Genomic DNA, 16,181 nt, shown 5'->3' on the forward strand with positions numbered 1-16,181 from the left:
ATTGTACTCTATCTATATACTGTAATGTAGCCTTCAGTCTATTGCATTGTTCTTCAAAAAGGGCTGAATCTAGGCTTTTTACTGATCCCCCCCCACACTTTCAAGAAGGAGAAAACGTGATTTAGCAACACCTAGTTTTTGAAAAGTTAATATTTAACCTTTTTTTTGATACCTTCAGCATGTTCTGTTCATAGGTTTTTTGATTAAGTGGAGATTGATCTGATCAGAATTAAGAAAAAGGATGATTTTTATTTCCATCTTTCCTTCTACTACTCTGTAATGCTTCCCTCCCTGCAATTTGCCCCACAATACACATGACATGGTGGGGAAATGGCAGAAAAGAAGTAATTGAAAATGTTGCCTACTGTAGGCCTCAATTGAACCAAAGACCCTCTAAGCCTTTATTGACAGGAAGGATACTGTAGATGCAACTGATATGTATAAGCTGAAGAAAAGAAGGAATACGCTCATCGACTGATATCTTCTCTGCTGGCATTTCTACCATGATCTTTATCTTACTGAAAGATTCCTAAACTAGGGGAAAAATCCTTTCACTCAAATATAGAGAGTGATTATTTGCTCAGCTGGAGCAGGGAAATGCAATGTTACTTTTCTCTGCCTGCCAAAAGTCCAAGATTATTAGCAGCCCAGGTGAGCTAAACATCACTACGTCAATAATATCTGTTGGAAACTCTGTCTCAAATATTCTAGTTTTGAGAACAATAGTAAGGAAGGTCACTATCTTTTGTCACATTAAAAATTGTGAACTATAGTTCCAAAGTTCAGAGCAAAATGTGAAATATTATATGTCAGAAGTATGGGCACTTACAGGAAAGGTGTCAGGCAATGACAACACAGATCGCATGACCTGCAGTATATACTTTACTTTCTTATACATATGTAGCATATAACAACTGCACATAAATAGAAAATATGTCCTCATATTTGGAGAAAGCTGTTGTGTTTACTTTGTACCATGTGTGCTGAGGTTGTATTAGCTTATGGTCCCTCAGGAAACACACAGTTTGACTTGAAGTACCTAAACTTCTAAATGGAACTATAATTATTTATACTCTTTTCTGGGTCCTACTTTAGTTCCTAAATGGAACTATAATTATTTATCCTCTTTTCAGGGTCCTACTTTAATGTTAAATGAAGGCCACAACAGATAAGAGTATGAGCAAATAAAATGGCTTAGATAAGAAAAGATGAATATGAAACACAAAGTCTCTGATCAAGAAATCTGAAGGTGCAACAGAACAGCTAAGTTGCTAACATGGAAAGTTAGAGATCTTAAATTTCCTCTCGAAAGTCTTTTGAATTTTTACCCCAGCCCTGCTTCCTGTTTCATAAAGAAGCGGGGTCGGCCATCATCTCCTTCCACGCATCACCTCACTCTCATCCATTGTGCTGCCTTTTCATGGTTAAAAATATATAAAAATTATAGTAATTTCTATTGTGTAAACTCATGGCTGACCAGTTACTATAGAAGCAGATGACTTGGTCTTCCTTCCCATCAACAAACAAAATCAATTTTTATTTAAAGAGAAAGCATAATTTCCTTTTTAATTTCATGTATTAATATACAAATAGTGTTGGAACAGTACAGATAAATGATAGAGGAATTCATATCAGAATACCTGTCCTCTCAAAAGGAAAACTCCAAAAGAAAATGTAATGTTTTACCCTAGGTAGATCACAAGATGGGAATGATCTGATACAGATACAAGGTTTTTGGGTGGAATTTAAAAAAATGCTGCAGGGATTTCAATGTATTACAAATCATAATCATGTGAAGATATGAAAAATACAAAGGTATGCAAAATGCAAATAATATTTTCATGTTCAGTTGGTTATCAGCCTTTCAATGCAGCCCAGTCAAGATACAGACTGCACAAGTAATAATGGAATTCTTGTTTTCTTGATATGTAGAGTATAGTAACAAGATTTTGAAAGCTTGACAGCGTTTTTCCCTCCGTCCCTCGTATACTCAGGAATTAAGGAAAAGCAAGTTTTGAGTTTCTTTCTAGTATTCTTTTAAATCAGGAATCTCCAAACTTGGCAATTTTATGAATTGTGTACTTCAACTCCCAGAATTCTCCAACCAGCATAGGAGTTGTTAGAGTTGTCAAGTTTGAGACTCCTGTCTCAAATCATATCTTTAATTATGGGCTTAAATCATGCTAATAGTTAATTGCTATCATACTGTTTCTCCAAGATCATGTTTATGGCTCTCCATACTTCAATAATTTTTTATGTACTGCATATGACAGAGAGCATATTTTCCTCGAGAAGATGGGGATTGGGGACTTCTACAATCCACACATTAGAATTTCTGAAAATCAGGCAGATTCACAACAAGAGAGAGATGAAGCCAACAGTAAAGAACAGGTCAGAATAACATTAAATGAGCAAATGGGACTTACCATTTTTTGAAGTGAAAGCAGTTCATTAGAAAGAAGAGTGCTGTTTTGGAAATACAGATTTTTAAACACAGCTTCTGCAACAAACATTTCAAGCCACAGAGATGGGATAGAAGAAATGAATACTTTTAATTCCTCATATGAAAAATCTAAAAACAAGGTGAGAAACATTAAACTTTAGCCCAGTAATTTGGAAAAAATCCCTTGTAACATTTGCTAAACATCACATTTTTAGCATTAATAAATAATAAAATATTTTAATTATCATTAATTTAATTATCTGAAGTAAAAACTGATTCTCTCTATCCTATCAGGAAATAGAGGAAGGTTTGTACTTTCAGACTTGAAACACTGTGTTAAATGCCTTACAATAAACTAGAATTAACTCATTTGGTCACGTTTCCGGTCTGATCTACTTTGGGAAGGCTGACAGACAGAGTTGCTGGTCTCAATTGAGGTCATTAAATGAGAACTACCTGTAATGAATATCTTAAGCTACAGTATAATGATAAAGAATTAGTGTAATATTCCACAAAATCAAGGGACCCAATATGGGTAGCTTAACGATGTCAATTACTAGATTCTTACATTAAAAAAACACCTTGAGAAGGAGTGTCAAGGAGAAAAGTTGCAGAGAATTAATAGTAGATGAAGGCTCTACTGCACATATTGAAAATATTAAACAAGTTTTTCATTTATATATAATAAAGGCTATAAATAAGGGCTATAATGCTTAATTCTTAATTACTAATTATTAACATTACCATCACACGAAATGGCAATATAAGAAGCAAGGTCATCAGCTACAGACGGCAACATATTTCTGTCCATTATGAAGCCTGAAATAATCCAGTATTCCACAACAGCTCCCAAAATTGCATTTAATAGCTCACTTGTTTTATGTTTAAAGACCTGAAAAAGAGTACAAGTTCTCTATATTGTTATTATTTACTAATATACACTCATATTAATCTCTATATTATTCACTTTAATAAATAAATTGCTAGGAATAAAGAAATTACTGATTCAAGATAATGGGCCCAATCTGAAGCTACATAAACTGTCTGATGTGGTCCAAATCATTTCAAGGGTAGTTCAATATAATAATAAAAAAGGGCCACAGAAAGAGCTCTTATCTATCTATAATCTAGCACGGGTAAAAGATACAAATATTTATTAACTTATTTTGCAGCAGAATAGGACTTTTTAAAGGGAAGTTGAGTGGGTGAAGCATGTTGAAATTCATAGAAATTGGTGGTGGGTTTTGAACATCTTTCAAATCAGATTGGTTGTTTTAGCAGGCTGTGGGATGACATAGAACAAAATTATCATTTTTGTGAAAAATATGTATGACAAAATTGAGGCACTCTGGGTCTTTTGTGCAAAAGAAAGAGATATGACAATTCTTCTTCCTCATGTAATGCAGGTAATTGTCAGGTTTTCAGGTGGAACACAAGGGATTGTTTTGGTGTTCTTTTCCATAAAAGCTAACTAATACAGTTAAGAAAAAAAACTCTCTAGGATTAGATTCTGGTAACAATGAAGTAACATATACATAAAAGTAGAATGTCTCTCAGCTTTTAAATATCTTTTTATCTTTTCATATGCCGTCAAAAGATGGCTGGTCACAAGGTGTTACCATAACCTCTATATATCTATCCCTCAAACACACTGTTTTGTACGAATAATTTTGAATATATTAGAATCAATCAATAATCTGAAGCCTCTATTTTTATAATTCTGAATAAATTTCACCCGTTTCACCTAGTTTGCATTAGAATTAGACTTGGTTAACAGCACTCAATAACCTTTTGAGTTACGAGAGTTGAGACTGGGGCAGCCATCACCAAGTGATGCAGTCATAAAGCATGATTTATATAGGAATCCAAGCAATCCTTGCTGTAACCCCAAGATGCACAGGTTGTTAAATGGGAAGTGGTTGGAGTCCTAAGTAAAAAACACAGGAATATGACAGGATAAGTGCATGTATACAAGTGGAGGGAGACTGGGGGAATGAGGGCTTGGGTGTATGCATGTTAAGTGAGAGAGGTCAAGGGAAGGACTGGGTGTGAATTCAAGAAGACTGAGGGAAGGAAGGCAGGGCATGGTGCATAGAAAGGCAGGAAAGACTTGTCAGATCAACTTGTGGCCTTTCCTGCTGGCTATCTCATTGACTTGAGAAAAAAAGCTGTGTGTCGCTCTGTTGCCAAGAAACAGTCGCTAGATGTATACTTCATATGCAAGTATTTATATATTAAAATATCAAGTCTGTATTACATTGAAGGTATGCAATAACAAATATTTATTAACAGAGCCTTTCTGAGAGAAAGTAGGACATCTACAAATATTATTTCTCCTTCTTTATATTTATATTAGGTAAATTACTTACATCAATTGTCCTGCACTTTTCTCTGTATGAATATATGACCCAGTCTATTAGAATATGTATTTGTTTGTTGAAAAGCACTGAATCATTTCCTAACCAAAAGGTGTTCAAAACAACAGTCTGTGGCATCACTGGAGGATTATGTGAGTCACTTCCTTCATAAAGCCTGTAAAAGAAAATTTCATTTCTGGATTTAACTACTTAATTTGTTAGACTTCAGTATGCTGCATATTTTCTGTCAAAACCTGCAGAATTTAACAGTATAACAAAGAATCTATAGAATGTGTGATAAACAATGAAGGGATGTTTTAGGTCTGATTTAAATCATATAAAATGTAGAAGCTTGCTGTCTTGTCATTTAGAGGCAGCTTCTTGAAGAACAAAATATTTTACCCCATCTGTTATTTCAAACAAAGGACAAAGGAATAGCTGAAGTTCAATAGCTCAACCACAGCATACAATAAATATGAGTATCAAGACTGCCTATTAGCAAAGCTGTAACATTGTTATCTTAACTTACCAGAAAATTTTTGTATGTATGTAAGAAATTCAAAACTAAGAAAGATACAGAAAATATTATGGAAAGCAAGGCAGAAAAGTGAAATCGACATTAAGTAACTCTTTATGTCTAGCAAATCAGAGCTAAATAACTGGGTGCCCTTGGATACAAGACCTGTAATTCTCAAGCAATGAAGAAAATGATACAGTTCACAATTTCTGGAGGATACCAGATTTTCCATACCTGAGCTAGAGTGGACTCTCATCCCACAAATATGTCCTTAAAAGCTATAAAAAACATTATGATTTTGATAATAACTAAGATAAAGATTATACATTTCAGAGGAAGCAACTGCATTCTGGAAATTCAGAATTGCTAAACTGTAATATGTAATATCTGTCTCTTAGTTCTCCATTGCACTTTACCATGTATTACAGCAAACTGTGGTCTTTATTTGCAGGTTGTGTAAAATTTGCTGCAGTTAAATACCTAAAATTTCAAATAAAACAAAACACCTTCAATACTTAAAAAAAATAATTTAAATACATGTCACAAAATAATTAATTATTGTAATAGGGCTGTACATCTCATGGGACTTGAAAGCAAAAAGGTGCTTTGCAGCACACATAGACACAAATTGTAATCCCTTGCCTGAAACTCCTGAAATCAAACATGTCTTTCCTGGGTTAAATGATAGTGTCCTAGGAAGCTGCACAATCCCAGGAAAAGGCACAGCTGAAACCTAAGTGATGCACAGCCCTAATATTTAATGTATACATTTCTAAGTAACATAGCCTATCTCTGAAACAGAGAACACATTTACTATAAAATAAGATCCACCTTAAAAATATAAAGTCTAAAAGGAAAATAAAATACCTTCTTGTTAATGCCAACACTTCAGCCTCAAACAAATTCATAACAAATGTCAGCAATTTTTTGTGAAAGGTTCTGTCCACATCTGTAGTTTTTGGGTCCATGACTGAATGACAAATATTATTGTGATAAAGACAAGACCTATAGAGGAAAAAAAAACCACAATAATTAAGATACTATCAATTTTACATATTTTCATGTACCTTTTCTATTCACCATCCAGACTTTTACATTTAAGTCCAATTCTTTATGTTCTGAGAGCGTTCTCTTTGGGGTTACAACTTACTAGAACAGAGGTCTAATTTTCCAAAACACTGTGCTGAGCATGAAAAAGGGTTGCTGATAGGTATAGAAAGGAAATTTCAAATGGATACTTTCAAAATAAGGAACTATATATAGTTTTTTTATTGCACTGCTGTTCGGTATGTACAGAAAAATATATAAAATAATATCTACAACAAAATGTCATAAATCAGGAAAGTACAAGGTGCTTCAGAGATCATACGTTTTTGATGATCTATTGCTCTACAATTACTGGTTCCACTTATTGTGAGGTTGTTAAAAATCCAATATTTGTCTGACAACACAGATAAGCACAGCAATATAGTTTTTTTTTTAAAAAAAATAATCCTTGTATCTTTGTATGCAATTGAACTATCATTTTGACAGTTTTAAATTACTTACAATGGTTTTGCTCATGAACCTCTTCATTTTAGAAAATGTGGATCTGATATAAAAGCAATTAACCTTTTTGCTAGCTTTGATTCCAAAGCTTTTCAAAAAAAATTTCCTATCAAATAGTAGCTATTCAACAGAAAAAAAATTCTTAACATCCACTTCATATGAAAATCAAAACCCAAAACTTTATTTGTTGCTTCAGCAATGATGTAATAATTTCATTAAGGTTTTACCTGACAAGTGTTTCCATCAGAGACCATGTTCCATTCTTACAAACAGGACACTGAAGAATTTCAAGGTAATACCTTAGCATAGAAGGTGATTTCCAAGGAGGATTATGTTCGAGGAGAGTATACATTATATGAAAAAAATGGACAGAAAGGGTAGGGTCTGAATTGCCCTGTAAGCAAGCATGAATGTATATCAGTTTCATGTTCTGTTCCAAACTTAATCTGATTATTATTTTAGTTTAAAACTGAATGTCTTGAAGAATTTAAGAGTGATTTATTTCACACCCACACAGAATTTCTATATTTTATCAAATCATATTCTTACTTTTGGGGATCTATCATTTAAGCAGAATCTCTACTTCACTGCAACCCACTTTCTTCATAACAAAGTTGAAGGTAGTATTACAGATGATTTTGACAAAGTTAAAAACTCTTACCCCTAACTCAAATACCATCTTCTCCAAAAAAATGAAGCACTGGCTAAACTAAATGGTATTAAATTGGCCAACTATCCCATTACAAAAACTTTCTCAAGAAAACTATATACTGTCAGCTAAGCTGTCTAACATTTAGAAGGTGAAGGAATGCTGGTAAGCTGCGAAAAGTTAACTGGAAGATGAGCAGAACTTTGGGAAAGCAAAAGAAACTAACTCGCTTAGACCAGGGGTGTCAAACTCACATCGTCACAGTATCATCACATGATGTATTGAGACTTCCCCCCCTTCATTAAACCAGGAGTGGGCATGACCAGCCCATGACACATCCAGTCCACGGGCCACAAGTTTGACAACCTTGTCCTAGACGATGTTCATTACATACTGCCTCTTTGTTCTTTCAAAACACCACTGTCTTTGTAGTCCTGCCCCCATTATCTCATAGTTACATCCTAACAGTCTCACTGATCTCACTAAGCACATGAGATTTTATATCCAGTGAAATGTCTGGCTAATATAGTCAATCAAGTGTATAGTTTAAGTCTACAAAGAGGACGTGCAACCCGAGCTTTCTTTAGGCCTCTCTTTGGGTCTTCCTCTGTCAATAAATCAATTTTTGCTTAATGTGTCTTTGGCTTAAATGTACACCTCAAAAATTATATCCCAATGTACAAAGGTACAAAATTACCACCCAATCTTAATTTTCACAATCTAAACATTAATAGCTGAGTTTCACTGTGGTTAATACTAATACTTTCAAGACGTAATTTTTTTTACAGTAACAATATTGTTCTCACCTGGAGAATATGCTGTAAAAGAGAATGAATTAGTTTAGCAGGAGGAATAGAATCTTTTCCAGAGAAAAATTCTGTGATTGCAATTGGTAAAAAATGATCATCCACTAGTTCTTCCAATATCTTGTTTCCCCTGGAACAGGGAGCATTTGCAAGCTAAGAAGTAAAACTTTTAAGAATTATTATTAACATACTTTTTATTAGGTACTAACAAAAATTAAAAAAATCTTTCTGGATTCATAATACGAATTTGTTGACTAATCAGTTATAATTCCGTATGAACATAACTTAACGGCATAAATAATAACTTGAAATTTGGCTTATTGAGAGAACAGAAATTCTATTATGACTGGTTGATAACTGGTATCCACAATTTTACAAGAATCTTCATTAACATTTGTTTTTAGCTTATACTTGATTATAAACAAAACAAATTAATCTACATTTCCAAACCTAAACTGTTTTTAAGACTTCACTTTCAAAAAAAGTGTTACAGATATACTGCATTTAGATTAAAAAATTGGAACTGTGAACATAAGTTTCCCAAAAAATATTCCCACAAGAGTGCTAGTACTGAAACTACAAAACATCTGAGACAACAAAGACATTGTTGTTTGTTATCATTATGTTTTAACCAGGGATTTACATGTGTTGTCAATATTATTTCACTGCATTATCTAATGTTATCATTAATTGCAGGATTCACACTCTAAACAAATGTTCAATTATTGTGAAATATGCATTTGTATTGAGATATTCCTGTCAATATTTCAATAGACATAAAAGATAGATTTACAAAGCGTCCATAGTAGGGATTTTGAAGTGATCCAGAGAATTAAAATACAGAATTTTGTGCACACTTTTTGTACATGTAAGCTTTTTAGTACTTGGGACTGTAATTACTGTTGCTGAGCATAACCAGTTATAACCAATGAATTAGTTCATTTTTATAGTAACAATGCTTATTATTCAAGAATTTGTTTTTAAAGATAACATGGGTACCTTAAACTAGATTTTTTCTTAAAGTTAGGAACAAGCAGTTGCAGTTTCATACTCACTTAAGCAAAAACCTATGGCGGTCACTAATCTATGTCATAGTATGATACAATCTTACATGCTTAGTACCTCTGGGTAAAAAAGAACCTGCTGAAATTCAATCCTTCCAGAATAGCATTTATAGTGAGACAAGAGGAAAAGAAAAATATGTGAATGGATACACTTTGTGTGTTACTTCTAAGCATCCTTCTAACTTCAGAATCTTACCTCTTTGTTGAATTCCATCTTCTGGCCTATTTGAGTGTACTTGCTTAGCATTGCCTGTCAGTTAAAAACAAGTTGTTCTTGTTATATTCAACTGGTTAAATGTAATGCATAGAAATATTACATGACAAATTAAATAGGCAGTCCTGCTAATTTCTAATAAGAATACTGATAATTATAGTCAAATACATTTTAAAGGACTTTGCAGCTGATTCCTCCTGTCTATTTTTTCTGATAATACTTTATATTCCATTTCTTCTAAAATACGTATTACGTGCATCTGTATTATCTTATTACAATTTTCTTACTTAACGTTTCCAGTAGGCAGACCTATTTTTAAGTGAACTGCTAAAATAGATAAAAACAGATTTATATATTTTTCTGCTACTTTGCCCTCTAAATGTGTAGCCTCTGATATGTAGAATGTCAGATAAAGTATAGCGTTACATTCATTTTAGATTAATGCTTTTGTAGATTAATTTCTATAAAAATACTTTTGTACAATTTTTAGCAATTTTACCCTCCAAAATAGTTCAAATTGTTCAAAAAGGCTCCCAACAACCTGAAAAGACATTGGAGGGTTTAGAGGAGATATAATGCCCATTAGGCTTCCATTGTTTAAAGTAGCTATCAAATTACCTGAAATAACAAGTGCAAGATTGAAACAACTTTCACTATATTCAGTTGTCTGAAAAATACCCGAGTTGTTCTTGAATAGTATTCACATTTACTGAATAGGTTTTACTTTAAAAAAATGCGAGTAACTAAGTCATGCTTCTTTAAATATAGGAAGTTCTCACCCCACGCAATCCATTTTTGGGATTTCATATTTGAGGTTTAGTAAACTCTAAATTTAATATCTCAAAGCTTCCTACGTTCAACTCTTCACCCAAGGTTGGATCACTGGATGCCTTTGCTCTATTTTTATATCAGAGTTGGAAATCCTCACTAAATTGAAATTAACAATGACAGCCAAACTAGGTTAATTAGAATAATTTTGGCTCAACTGTTTATATAAGTTGCATTTTTCTATTTGCAGTTGCTTTTGTCCCGCTTCTTTCATACCATGAATGCAAAAGGTTTATAAAGATTAGTGCTTACCTGTTGATAATATATATGTTTGATAAGTGCGTTTTTCATTTCATCAAATTGCATATCAAGCAATGCCTCTCTTGATTCTTGCTCATATTTAACATTTTTCTTCTGGTATTCTTCAATGTTGCTTTTAATTTCATTCTAAGCATTACATATAATACATTACTTTTTGTATAAGCCAGGTGTTAGCCAAAGAATAGTATGAACTCAAAAAACTATAGTTAAAATATAATTAGAGCAGAAATATACAGCTTAATATAAAATAGAGCTGTTTATATTGAAGCAATTCAATAAATCAGAGGGAATAAGTTTGAAAAAAACCTGCTAAAACAGTCAACATATACAGTAGGCTTCAAATATCTATATACAGGTGAACTCAAAAAATTAGAATATTGTGCAAAATATCGTGCATTATTTCATATGATTAAAGTTTAATGCTTTGTTCAAATATTGAATCACTTTCTCTGTCCATTCTGGTGTGTTTATATCCCTTTTCTTTCATTCTTCTGTAAAGCAAAGCAAATAACAACAATAAAAAGTCATAGTCCCTAATTTGTTTGCAACAGGCAACTGTAATTAAGTGTATCTTTTGAATTTATGTGCTGTTAACATGAAGGGAAATGTAAAGTCTATATGTCTATGTGTGTGCCAACTGTATTCATATTTAACAAGTTACTGTTTAATTGAGCTGAGGCTGTAATAACTCTTCCCCTTGGTTAAGCAATTCTTGAGTCAGGACTGATTAATCTCAAACATACAAAATCACAGGCATGCCCTGAATAGTGCCATATCTGATTTACCATAAAAAAAGAATAATGATATCTAATGATTCTCACTATTTTTTAATGTAAAGTTCAGAAACTGATACAGTGGGAATTGTTTCACAGTGATAATTTAACTTAGAACTAATTGATCATAACTCATCAGCCACGATTAAGACATGAATTTTGTTTATATACTTGCCTCTAAAAGATAAGTTCCTAAATAACGAATTGGGTAGCATGGAGACCCAAAGAGATGTTTCAGTTTTCCTTGATTTAATATTGTATTATTAGTTAAAACATGGGTAATATCCTTTGGTGCACTTAGTGCTGTATAAATATTGGCCTTCCCAGCTTTTAGAACTCTGAAAAAAATGGAAAGATAAATATTCCAAATTTAAAAATGATTCTATTTCAAAAGCTAAGTTTATAAAAATAATATTCTTCCCCAGTCTTTCCCAGACTCTTCATTACCTATAAAACATTCTATCTATTCTTATTACTATAAGTGAACATCATAATTTCTCATTGGTCAAGCTCTATTAACTGTTCCAGGAAGAAATAATGCTAAGGGAAGAAATAACACTAAAGAATAAAGCAATGGAAGCTAAATAATTAAAACAACAATAACACTCAGACATTTTCTAATGTTAAATGTAAGTGCTATCTACCTATTCCCAAGTCGACAGAAAACTATTTTGGCTTGAAATTTGCTCTCCCATAACCAATTTATATCCTTTCTTGTCTGTTTGGAATCACAGAAGTCATCTGACTTTCTTCATCAGTAATGAGTGACAAAATCGATCAGATTTTATTGTTGTTGTTGCCCTTGGAATAGTATCAAAATAAATGGGAAAATACTACTTTAATGTAAGTACATCTAAAAGTAACTTATTTCTGTCTCATGAACGGCAATGAGACAAATGGAACATGACAGAAAAATGTTGCCATGGTAAATTTGTGCCATAGTTTGATATAAATGGGGAAAGATCCTTAAAATAAACTTTGGTATACATACATGTGTGTCTATATACATTTGTATACCATCTCACCTAAAATTATATTTACATCCTATAGTACTTATCTTGCACCCTGTCCCTGACCTGCATATCTCTCATGCATTGCCTGACACACCTTGCCTGCACCCTACCTTTTGCTCACACTTCCTGACTCTCCCGTACACCTTTCTGCATTTCCTCCCTGTAATGGCATGTGGGGATAGGACAGGTGGTTGGAAAATATGGTCAGATAAGAGAAGGCATACCACCAGATGCATAAGAGGCAGAGGAAGACACTAGAAAAGAACTAATTTCTCGGGATGTAAAAGAGTGGGTGGGAGTTTTGTACCATCAAACTTGCAATGTAGCCTTACAATAAATAAGGTAGAATTGGCTTATCTAGTTATGTGTCCAATCTGATCCACTTGAGAAGGTAACACTCCCCAACCAAGGCTGCAGCCACTTACAATTGCCTAGGGCTTGCAATTTCTTGCTGGCTCCTCCACTGACTTTGGTTGGCAAACTGGCAAGAAGTTGCTTCAGCTGGCAACTTTAGGATTCACTTAACAATAGCAACTGGGACTATAGGGATTGCCATTGCTAAACAATGCTGTCCTGCTTTATAACCACATTGGTTAGAAATTGAGATGCCATTCCCAATTACCTAAATCAAGGGCTATCTGTACAGAAACAGAATTTTGTTCCACTGCTTTGTGCACTTACAATATACCCTCAATTAATAACGTGGGTATCTTAAAGAGATGTTTAATTGCAGAGATAAACTCTTATTAAGAACGTATCAGATAAAAAATAGTACTACAAAAGACCCAGCTTAGTAACTAAAAAATACAATTATTTTCTAATGACTTTATCATTCATAAGATAAAACTTCAGCTCTTTTCCTTACCTTATCAAAGAATCCTTTCGTTTATTACCACTCATAATAAACAGAACAACATTCCATCTGTGGAAGGCTCCTGTAGCACCAGAATGACTGAGCTTTTCGCGCCATCTTTTAGGTGCAGATTGCATTTGAGGTGAATAAAGAGAATCGTTTTTAATTTTATAACCCCATTCATAAGTTGTTTCATCAAGCCATCTGCCACTTTCAGCACTATTAATTACGTAGTCCTTAGTTAGTACCCATTTTCCTGAAAAACAAATGAAGTGTCAACCACCAAATTTTTGTGTAAACAAACTGCTGTCAAAGGTCAAATATAAAAATAAGCAATTTTTTTTAAAGCAAAACCAGTAGAGATTAAATGACATTTTACATTACTATATCTAACCATTTTTAATGTATATTTTTTCTGGGCATCATTAAATTCTTATCTTAGCTTAAGACCTATACATCTACCCATTTAATAGCATATTATCATATTATAATGTTGTAATCCTATGGAAATATACTCAGAGGTAACACATTGCCTAATTTTTCATTAGTTATTCATATCAGTGGTAGCAATAGCATGTCTTTTACATAAAAACAAACTTTAGCTTGTTTCACAGTTTGATGCCAATCATTTCATTGCAGAGCAAAGCAGATTGTGCCACTGCATATTACTATTTTACCAGATGGTATTTCTATAGGTGCTAGCTTTGGATGCCAGCAATCATCGGATGGAAAGGTACTCTCAGCCTCTTTGGGACAAGCAATTACATTATGCTATAATACAGAACTCTCTGATTGAAATATATATGATAGCATATTTTAATGGAATAAAATTGAAAAAAATAATTGTTGAGGCTTGGATGAATGAAATCATAATTATCAGATTCTTAAATGCTATAACTATATTGTGCACACATAATAGTAATACAGATTTCATTGGTTATATATGTTATTAAAAATTCAGAACAAATGAGAGACATTTGTTCAATCTAGACAAGGATATTGTGGAATAAATATATATGGTCATCTTTACGAGAAAATTTTAGGAGATCTTGAATTTGTTAAGTATCATGGTATTTCCCAAAAGTGCTTTTTCAAAAAGCAACTGGATTGTTTTTTCCTTTAAGATGTTTCACTTATCATCCAAGAATCTTCTTCAGCTCATTTCTAATATAAAAAATTACTGCCAAAGTACATTCTGCTTCCTGTCTAAACTCTGATTAGACAGTTTTCTCACTAAGAGACTAGAATTTTAATATTTGAGCAGTTGATAATTATTAATAATAGAGATGAGAAATGGAACGTGTTGACGTTATTTTTGCACAACCATGATGGGAAACAAGTAGACAAAGTCCTTTTAAGCATAAACAACACTAATATGTAAGATACTCTGTTCACATATGGATAGCCAAAGACAATGTATTGGATTGCTAAAAGAGATATGAGAAACATAAAATAATGTAAATATAAACAGTAATAGCAAGGATCCTTATCTTAGCTGAGTCACAATAGAGAAGAACATAAATGGCTAGCAGATTTCAAAAGATTACTGATTCACAAATCTTCTTACATAATTGGTACTTTTTAGAGTACAGGTAGTTGTCGACTTATAACAGTTCATTTAGTGTCCAATCAAAATTACAATGGCATTGAAAAATGTAATTTATGACTTATAGATACTACCCAATTTCCATTCAGAGTTGGAAAGACTTATTTGGCTTCTACCCAATAAGATTGCATTGGTATTTAGTCAATCGCTCCATAGATTTCTTTCATCATGAAAATGAAGAATTTTCTGAATAGTTTTTAAATTGTTCCAAACTGAATATTTATGGATGTTTATACTGTACTTCTTATTCCTCAAGCAAAATGGAAAAGGCTGAGGACTCCAAATTTAGGGAAGCTGAGCAAAATAACATTAAATTATAGCAATAAATGTAAATGTAAAAACTATTGGGACCATCAAGTTGAGTTTTGAAAATGACTAGATAACATCTTACAAGATTTTAAGATTCAAACAATCAACTTATTCATAACATGCCTAACAGTTATTGAAAAGAAGAAAATTTGGTTCATTGTTGTCGTATTTAATCATATTGATGTCAGACACCAGGTTATATTTTTATTAAGAAAAAAACTAGTGGAAAAAATTATGAACTACAGGGGCTTAAATATGACATCAAAATTGAATACAATGAAAAAGAAATCCATTGTCATTTCAATCATGACTGAAGGCCTCAGAATGATAATTAAGGGACTTCCTCGATATCTGGAAATACTGAATTTACCAGACCTGAACACCTTTTTTTTTTTTTAATCCAATGCCTCTGGCATAGCCAATCTTTTCTGGAGAGCTACCCAAATACCCCTATCAGTTTGGAGGGATACATTCTTCTTACTCGGATAAATTGAATTGAAAGCAAGTCATTATGTACTTATTTTAATGAAGATTATTAGAAGTAATATCATTAGAAGATACATTTGTAGAAAAAATAAACAGCTTTAAAGGTCATAGAAAATAAAAAAGTAATAGAATATAAAAAGAAAATAAATTCAACAAAAATTTTGTGTTTCCAGATATAAAGACTATCCTTGAGCCGAATACAAGTAGCCCTTGACTTACAACCATTTGTTTAGTGATTATTTGAAGTTACAACAGCACTGAAAAAAGTGACGTTACCATTTTTCACATGACTTTTGCTGCATTTCTACGGTCATGTGATCAAAATTTGGCCACATGGCAACTGGCATGTATTTATGACAGTTGCAGTGCCATGGAATCATGTGATCACTTTTTGAGATCTTCTGACAAGCAAAATCAATGGGAAAGCCAGATCCACGTAACACCATGTTAGTAT

At 32.8% G+C, this 16,181-nt stretch overlaps 1 protein-coding gene across 4 annotated transcripts in view; it reads right to left on the reverse strand.

Moving 5' to 3' along the window:
- Positions 1–16,181, reverse strand: part of SLF1 (SMC5/6 complex localization factor 1) — a 29,201-nt gene that overhangs the window by 8,337 nt on the left and 4,683 nt on the right. For all 4 annotated transcript variants that reach the window (XR_015742254.1, XM_026719194.2, XM_087927044.1 and 1 more), the window contains exons 4-13: positions 13,339–13,582; positions 11,636–11,798; positions 10,679–10,813; positions 9,581–9,634; positions 8,321–8,473; positions 7,093–7,259; positions 6,185–6,322; positions 4,813–4,975; positions 3,188–3,335; positions 2,427–2,572 (exon numbers count right to left, since the gene is read on the reverse strand). Coding sequence is in view for 3 of the 4 variants with exons in the window: in XM_026719194.2 (XP_026574979.1) it covers positions 2,427–2,572; positions 3,188–3,335; positions 4,813–4,975; positions 6,185–6,322; positions 7,093–7,259; positions 8,321–8,473; positions 9,581–9,634; positions 10,679–10,813; positions 11,636–11,798; positions 13,339–13,582 (1,511 nt within the window). In the remaining variant the exon portion in view is untranslated. The remainder of the gene's footprint in view (positions 1–2,426; positions 2,573–3,187; positions 3,336–4,812; positions 4,976–6,184; positions 6,323–7,092; positions 7,260–8,320; positions 8,474–9,580; positions 9,635–10,678; positions 10,814–11,635; positions 11,799–13,338; positions 13,583–16,181) is intronic.

The sequence above is a fragment of the Pseudonaja textilis genome, chromosome 2 (assembly GCF_049901715.1).
Source record: "Pseudonaja textilis isolate UNSWEBS1 chromosome 2, rPseTex1.2, whole genome shotgun sequence".
NCBI classification, from domain to species: Eukaryota; Metazoa; Chordata; class Lepidosauria; order Squamata; family Elapidae; genus Pseudonaja; species Pseudonaja textilis.